Source organism: Pan troglodytes, chromosome 8 (genome assembly GCF_028858775.2).
Source record: "Pan troglodytes isolate AG18354 chromosome 8, NHGRI_mPanTro3-v2.0_pri, whole genome shotgun sequence".
NCBI classification, from domain to species: Eukaryota; Metazoa; Chordata; class Mammalia; order Primates; family Hominidae; genus Pan; species Pan troglodytes.
The window spans coordinates 87,455,930-87,464,132 of record NC_072406.2 but is presented as its reverse complement, the minus strand read 5'-3'; the positions used below and the strand labels follow the sequence as shown (position 1 = coordinate 87,464,132).

Here is an 8,203-nt window from a genome sequence, read left to right as displayed (position 1 = left end):
CCTGCCCTGCTCAGTCCCGGGGGATCTCGGGCGACAGCGCCCAGCCTGTGTGATGCTAGCAGGGCTATGAGAAATAGGAGTGGGACCAGTAGGATGGAAACTCAGGGGTCTCTTCCAGACCTGTTTGTGTGGAGAGCTGTTCCCAGTGACCCAGTTCAGCTAAGACTGTCAGGCTATCTGTGTCTGTCTGTATCAGTCTACTCAGCCTGCTCCCTCTCTGCCTGGTGGGGGCCTAAGTGCAGGTGCTGATGCCCATTTTCTCTGCCCTGATGAGGCTTCAGGTTCCTTGGTGCTTAATGGGGCAATGGCATTTGGCCAAAACGCACCTGAGACAGGTGGAAATGACCGCCCCTGCCCGTTCCCTCCCCTGGGGGCTGCTGCCCACATCCACAAGGCCCTTTGGGGAGGCTCAGCTCCCCCCACCCTCTCTCTACCAGGCCCACTGCCTAGAGAAGAATCAAAACCCACTCTGTCTTCAGCCCCCAGGCTTCTAGGAAAAAGCCCTAGAACAGATTCGGAGGCGACACTTTGCTCCCTTCCTGGTGAGCTGAGATACTGGTGCCGCCATGCAAGAGACAAGAAATGAGTAGCAAAAAGGGGAGGGGGTGGAAAAATTAAATTCTGCGTCATCAGCAAGGTTTCAAACAATCGCTCGCCAACTGAAGTGGGTGCCACGTCTATAAGTCATTCTGTTTTATAGACCATTAGGATCTCCAGAGAGAACCTGCATGGAGACCACTGCTTTTTGTTGAAATTAAAATGTCAGAGAAAAAGAAATAGAACAAAACAGGGAATCTGCAATTAATTACCAGGCCATAAAAATTCAATAATCAGGAAGCAGAGCGGCCGCCGGCCCAGAGGTATCAGAGCCAGCGTAACAAGAATGGAATACATTAATCTTTTCAAATTAGTTTTTTAATCTGACGGGGATAGATGGTGACATGCCTCCCCTCCCCACTCGCTCCCCCTCAACCTCCACCGCTCCGGCCTAAAGCCAGGCTGTAGGAGGGAGTTTCAGTGTGAGCTGGGGGCCTGCTGCAACCTGGACCCCCCGGCTGAAGGGAGAGAGCGGTCAGCGGCACCACCTGAGCGCAGGGCCCTCAGGCCAGCTCGAGCTGGGCCCTCGTCCCAGCAGAGGAGCCAAGAAGGCCTGTTCCCCCTGGGTCCCAGGGTTCAAGGGAGCGGTACGCGCGTTTCCTCTGTTGGCTGCGGGGTCTGGGCGGTGGTCTCTGAGCTTTCCTGCTCTGGAAAATGGGAACGAGATCACAGCCGCCCCCGGATCCTGGATGCATTGTGCCTGGTGCCCGGCAGGTCCTCAATAAAGGGGCCCTGCTGTTACTATTTTTACTCCTGGCAGCAAGGAGCGCCAGGCAGCGCCAGAACTCTAGTCAAGAGCATTTATTTAGCGCCTGCTGTATGCTCAGCCCTGGGAAGGAGAGACCAGCAGCCTCAGTCCTTACCCGCAGAATGAGACTCACGGTCAAGTTAGAGGCCAAGCGGGACGTAGAGGGTCAAAGAGTAAAGGGCAAGGAGCTTGTCCTCGAGCAGTGCTGCTGGCCCGGTGGCAAGTCCCAGGAGGGCCGAAAGGGCACGCATGCACGGAGGCAGCAGGCTCTGCCCCCACACAGCCATGTGCTCCGGAGGCTGCCGGCTGGTTGGTCAAAGAACCAGCCCCACCCTGTCTCTGATTAGAGGCCGGCCCGTAGCCTCACCCCAGAGCTCCGCCTCCTCCTTCCTCGCTTCCGCTAGGCCCAAGGTTCCTGCAGCTCAGACCAAGAAACTGCAAGTTTCTGGCCTTCATCCTCAGCCAAGCCACTCTCTCATTAACCCCTCAACAAGCTGGCCTCTGGGCCTCGCTCAGGTTGAGCCCCCGCCTGGGAAGCCCCCCAGTGGAGCTCAATGCCTAGTCAGCGTTGTTAAAATGGACTCTTGGCCGGGTGCGGTGGCTCACGCCTGTAATCCCAGCACTTTGGGAGGCCGAGGCGGGCGGATCACATGGTCAGGAGTTCGAGACCAGCCTGGCCAATATGGTGAAACCCCGTCTCTACTAAAAGTACAAAAATTAGCCAGGCATGGTGGCGGGCGCTTGTAGTCCCAGCTACTCAGGAGGCTGAGGCAGGAGAATCGCTTGAACCTGGGAGGTGGAGGTTGCAGTGAGCTGAGATCGCGCCACTGGGCTCCAGCCTGGACGACAGAGCAAGACTCCATCTCAAAAAAAAAAAAAAAAAAAGGCTCTTACAGCCTCCACCCCAGGGGACATCTGCAGTGCAGCAGGAGGATAACCGGCTGCCCTTCCGACTTTGACTCCTTTTAAAGGTAACATGACAGCTCACTAAGTGCCAGGATTTTCTCATTTGGTCCCCTGTGTAAGTCCTCAGCCTGGATTTTCTCATTTGGTCCCCTAGGAGGTTGGGACTATTCATAACCCCATTTCACAGAGGCAGAAGTCGTGAGGCTTAGGCCACCCGCCAGCTGTGTGTGACCTGCATCTCTGAAACCAGCTTCACTAAGAATACCAACCAGAGGCCAGGCACGGGGTCTCACACCTGTAATCCCAGCACTTTGGGAGGCTGAGGCAGGAGGATCACTTAAAGCCAGGAGTTCAAGACCAGCCTGGACAACATAGTAAGACCCCTTCTCTTTAAAAAAAAAATTTTTTTTTTTTAAATTAGCTGGGCACAGTGGTGACCGCCTGTGGTCCCAGCTACTTGGGAGGCTGAGGCAAGAGGATTGCTGAGCCTGGGAGCTCGATGCTGCAGTAAGCAGTAATCTTGCCACTGCACTTCAGCCTTGCCAGAGACCTTGCCAAAAAAAAAAAAAAAAAAAAAAGAACACCAACGCCAGGCACGATGGCTCAGGCCTGTAATCCCAGCACTTTGGAAGGACGAGGCAAACAGATCACTTGAGGCCAGGAGTCTGACACCAGCCTGGCCAAAATAGCAAAACCCGTCTCTACAAAAAATACAAAAATTAGTTGGGTGTAGGGGTGCATGCCTGTAGTCCCAGCTACTCCAGAGTCTGAGGCAGGAGAATCGCTTGAATCAGGAGGTGGAGGTTGCAGTGAGACCAGATTGTGCCACTGCACTCCAGCCTGGGTGACAGAGCGAGACTCAGTCTCAAAAAAAAAAAAAAAAAAAAAAGGACAGCGTCTTTCACCTCCTCCGGAGTTTGGCGCATGGTAGGGGTTCAGTCAGTGTTCTCTGGACAGTGTTTCAACAGAACAACCTTGCAAGGGAGCTTCACCGGCTTTCTCTCCAAGATGTCTTCATTTCAACCTACCAACATAACAGCGGCTGCCACTTATGTATTGTGTTACTGTGTGCGAAGCTGTGGGATCTGGTTCCTTTTATGGTAAGATTGCAGGCCTCATTTTACAGGAAGGAAACTGAGGCTCAGAGAGACTGGCAGGACCAAGATTAGACACTCGTATCCATCTGGCCCCCAAAAGCAGGATTTTAACAGCTAAGAATATGGTCTCAGTTCCACAGGCCCACCCCAGGGCTCCTGAACCCCAACTCGAGGCTGCATGCCCTCAAACCAGTTCCCTCACTCCTTCAGCCTGATGCTTTGGGGCATCTTGTCCAGGAGGCCTTCCCCCTTTAATCTCTATCTCTTGTACTTGTGACTATCTTGTAACTTACACTGGCGCCCTCCATACACAATTCACATATGCCCCCAAGGGGCCTCAGAATAAATGGTGGCGAGGAGAAAAAAGCATTGGCAGGAGGGGAATGGAGGCAGGCACCTGGACTGCAGGCACAGGCGGGAAAATTCAGATCTAGGCGCTTGGCCTGCTCCCCGCAGGGGCGCAGTTCCCGGCGCGGCCACCAGATCGCGCCCGGCTCTCTCGGGCGGGGCTTGCAGTAAGGCTGTGTGGCCGCCAGATGATGCCCGAGACCGCGGCTCCGCGGGCAGTGCCCCGACAAGGTGGAGCCCGGCGGGCCCGCGAGTCCAAGACCTGTCCCAGGAGCTCCAGCTCACGTGACCTGTCACTGCCTCCCGCCGCCTCCTGCCCGCGCCATGACCCAGCCGGTGCCCCGGCTCTCCGTGCCCGCCGCGCTGGCCCTGGGCTCAGCCGCGCTGGGCGCCGCCTTCGCCACTGGCCTCTTCCTGGGTGAGCAGGACCTGGTCCCGGCGGGCGGGTGGGCGGGCGCAGAGGAGGGCGCGGCGTGGCTCAGGTTAACCCAACACCCTCTCCCCGTCAGGGAGGCGGTGCCCCCCATGGCGAGGCCGGCGAGAGCAGTGCCTGCTTCCCCCCGAGGACAGCCCCCTGTGGCAGTATCTTCTGAGCCGCTCCATGCGGGAGCACCCGGCGCTGCGAAGCCTGAGGCTGGTCAGCAGGGCGCGGGACGGAAACGGGCGTCCCTCTCGACCTCTGCGGGTCCCACGTGGCTGTGTGACCTTGGGCTGGGCCGTGGCCCTCCCTGGGCTTCCGGCTTCCCTGGGCCGGGTGCGGTGGGCGTTCCGAAGGGCCAGTCCCCCAGGCCACGCCCAGAACCGCGCCCCGGGGGTTGGGACCCCCAGGGCGAAGGTGGGTGACCTGCATGGCTGGTGCCACCCTCTCCTTTCACGCAGCTGACCCTGGAGCAGCCGCAGGGGGATTCTATGATGACCTGCGAGCAGGCCCAGCTCTTGGCCAACCTGGCGCGGCTCATCCAGGCCAAGAAGGCGCTGGACCTGGGTAGGGGCACGCGGCCGGGATCCCGGAGGGCCGAGGTTTCCGGGCCGACTCCCACTCTGGGCTGAGCCCGTCTGTGTTCTGGTCCCAGGCACCTTCACGGGCTACTCCGCCCTGGCCCTGGCCCTGGCGCTGCCCGCGGACGGGCGCGTGGTGACCTGCGAGGTGGACGCGCAGCCCCCGGAGCTGGGACGGCCCCTATGGAGGCAGGTGAGCGCCCGCGCCTAGCTCTGCAGCCCCAGGCGGGGGCGCAACGGCTGACCCGCTCCCTCCGCAGGCCGAGGCGGAGCACAAGATCGACCTCCGGCTGAAGCCCGCCTTGGAGACCCTGGGTGAGCACCGAAGCGGGAAGGGCTTTGAGGCCATTCATTGCAAACGAGGCTGCTGTGTGGCCGAGCTGTGACTGGGCCTGCCGGGCAGGTTAAGGGCAGGGCCGGTTGTCACAGAGCCCGGGCCGGCCTGGGAGGGGCCTCAGGGCCGCCGGGGTCGCGGACTCAGCCGCACCTGCCCTCCCTCCCCCCGCAAGACGAGCTGCTGGCGGCGGGCGAGGCCGGCACCTTCGACGTGGCCGTGGTGGATGCGGACAAGGAGAACTGCTCCGCCTACTACGAGCGCTGCCTGCAGCTGCTGCGACCCGGAGGCATCCTCGCCGTCCTCAGAGTAAGGGATCCACTGCGGGGGAGGAGAAAGCACCCTGTCGGGCCGGGTCCCCATCTCTTCCCTTGACTCCTCTTATACCCCAAAGCCCCACCCAGTCCAGTCACGTAGGCTACACCCCCTGCGGGGCTCCGGCCCCGGTACCCAGGCTTTCCTCCGCTTTGGTTCTGTCTCCGGCTCTGGTCACCTCCCGCCCGGGCACCTCCCTCCGAGGCCCCGCCTCCCGCCCAGACACCTCCGTCCGAGACCCCGCCTTCCGTCTGGGCACCTCCCTCCAAGACCCCGCCTCCCGCCCGGGCACCTCCCTCCGAGTCCCCCGCCTTCCGCCCGAGCACCTCCCTCCGAAGCCCCGCCTCCCACGGCCCGGTTGGCCCCGCCCTCCCGCAGGTCCTGTGGCGCGGGAAGGTGCTGCAACCTCCGAAAGGGGACGTGGCGGCCGAGTGTGTGCGAAACCTAAACGAACGCATCCGGCGGGACGTCAGGGTCTACATCAGCCTCCTGCCCCTGGGCGATGGCCTCACCTTGGCCTTCAAGATCTAGGGCTGGCCCCTAGTGAGTGGGCTCGAGGGGGGCTTGCCTGGGAACCCCAGGAATTGACCCTGAGTTTTAAATTCGAAAATAAAGTGGGGCTGGGACACACGACCTCCTGAGCCTCCGTGTGTGGCGCTGGATGGGGAAGGGAGGGAAGGCCCAGCACAGACAGCTCCTGCCTTCAGTGAAAGGGGCCTTGAGATTCGTCCCCTCCCTGGCGCCAGGTCTGTGGCCCAACTGCAGGAACCTCCAGCTGGCAGGAGGCAGGTTATAAAGTTTTAACTGGCCTGGCCACGTGTAATGGCCAGAGACCCCAGCACCTCGGGCTTGTCTGCCTCCTACATCTCTCCCTCAGGGCAGGCGAAGCTCTGGTTCTGAGCAGCTGGGACTGGTAGAGAGCCACGTCTGGTGTCTGACAACAGGAAAGAGGATTGCAGGGGACCACGGGTGTCACTTGTGTGCTTTTGTAGGTGATGCCAGTTCTGCTGGCGGCTTGCTCATGTCTTCACAGCACAGTCAGCTCCCCAGCCTCACCTCTCCAGTGGAGGCCCTGGTGGGGGAACATCACCTCTAAGAGCCAGGCCAGTTGGCCTGGACCTGAGGACCTCGGGGTTGACTTGAGTATCCTGCCGTCTCCTTGAAATTCTTAAGTGAGGGGGATCACTGGCCAGGGAGGCGTGAAGCAGACAAGCCTATAGGTACAGCAGTTGTTACTACACTCCCTAGAGGATGAAGAGAACTTCAGGCTTTCCTGAACCATCTGCCTACGAGGGGAGGTGGAGAAGGAACCAGGCCTCATGGAGCACCTTCGACCCAGGTGCTCTGCTTATTTAAATCTCCCCAACCTCACAGATCTTATCTCCACTGACAGATGGTCAAATTCTTTCCACTGACACTGCCTCAGGCATAAGTGGCATTAGCCTGGAATTCAAGCAGCTTTTGCCACTACCTGGTAAGCCTCAGTGGTGGGAAGTGTCCCTGGAGACTGATGGAAGCAGGGCTAAAAGAGCCACATGAGGCTGGGCACAGTGGCTCACGCCTGTAATCCCAGCACTTTGGGAGGCTGAGGCAGGTGGATCATTTGAGGTCAGGAGTTCGAGACCAGCCTGGTCAACATGGTGAAACCCGGTCGCTACTAAAAATACAGAAATTAGACAGGTGTGGTGATACACGCCTGTAATCCCAGCTACTCGGGAGGCTGAGGCAGAATTGCTTGAACCCGGGAGACGGAGGTTGCAGTGAGCCGAGACCGCACCACTGCACTCCAGCCTGAGCAACGAAGTGAGATTCCGTCTCAAAAAAAAAAAAAAAAAAGCCACACGAACTCACAGCTCCTGGGACAAACTTTGCATTTTGGACACTACCCAAGACCACGGCTAGAAACCTACCCTTTTCTAACTCATAAAAGCATATTAGGATGCATGTGGGTGAATAGGTTCAATTTACTCTAAGGAAATCCTTGACAAAACAGTTAACTCACTTGTGCCACACCTCAGTCCAAATTACGGTAGCCACTGCCCAATAAAGGGCCACCCATTAGCTAAGGGGCAGCAGTCCCCATGACTAGGGTTTTTCTCTTTAAAGGACCACCAGCAGTGGTTAGTTGCCTGCGGGTCTACTTCACACTGCTGGAGTTGCTTTCAGGCCTAGCCTGCATGGACATCTTTTATATGTTTCTCCTCTTACCTGACTCAAGCTGGCTCAAATTCTAACCCTCTGTCACTTAAGTCATGTCTGTCTGGAGAGGGCCTTTCAGAGAACCATGATTCACATGGGCCATTCAAGCCAGTCCCCTAGGAATAGTGGGACCAAAGGGGTCCTTCATGCCCCCAACCCTCCTGTGTGGAGAGCTTGCTTGAGCTCTGGTCTCTCACCAGCTTCTTCTCAACCTGGAAGTTTGTAGCATGTATCATTTCTTGAGTGATAAGTCCTTCCATTTTCTTACCCATTTCTTATCACTCAGGTTCTACCATTCTTCAGGTCTATTACAGATTTGTTGAACAAATCTTCTCCAACCTTTAATCATATCCAATTATCTTCTCCCATCAGAAAACGTGCTCTTTCCTACTTTTCCAGCCAGAACCACCTATTAATGTCTCATTCATGCCCAGATGAAGGCCAATGCCACACAGCCTAAAGGGGTTGTCTCTGGTCTCCTACCTATATCCACCTTTCAGTGCGTCTGCCTAGAAGGAAATGAGTAATGACCTCTCAGTCCCTCAGGTTACCCTCACTGTCTACACCTTACTCCTCTTCTGTATGCTTAACACCATCTCACCAAACCAGGGCCTACTTTATGTTCCTAGCAGTAGCTCACAGGGGTATGGTGTGTTTGTG

General features: G+C 57.8%; 1 protein-coding gene across 1 annotated transcript; it reads left to right on the top strand.

Moving 5' to 3' along the window:
• Positions 1-3,871: 3,871 nt before the first annotated feature.
• Positions 3,872-5,977, top strand: COMTD1 (catechol-O-methyltransferase domain containing 1). The gene is made up of 7 exons (XM_001149486.7): positions 3,872-4,114; positions 4,206-4,333; positions 4,576-4,681; positions 4,770-4,888; positions 4,956-5,010; positions 5,205-5,338; positions 5,723-5,977. The coding sequence occupies exons 1-7, from the start codon at positions 4,021-4,023 to the stop codon at positions 5,873-5,875; spliced, it is 789 nt and encodes a 262-aa protein (XP_001149486.1). The 5' UTR covers positions 3,872-4,020; the 3' UTR covers positions 5,876-5,977.
• The last annotated feature ends 2,226 nt before the right edge of the window (positions 5,978-8,203 follow it).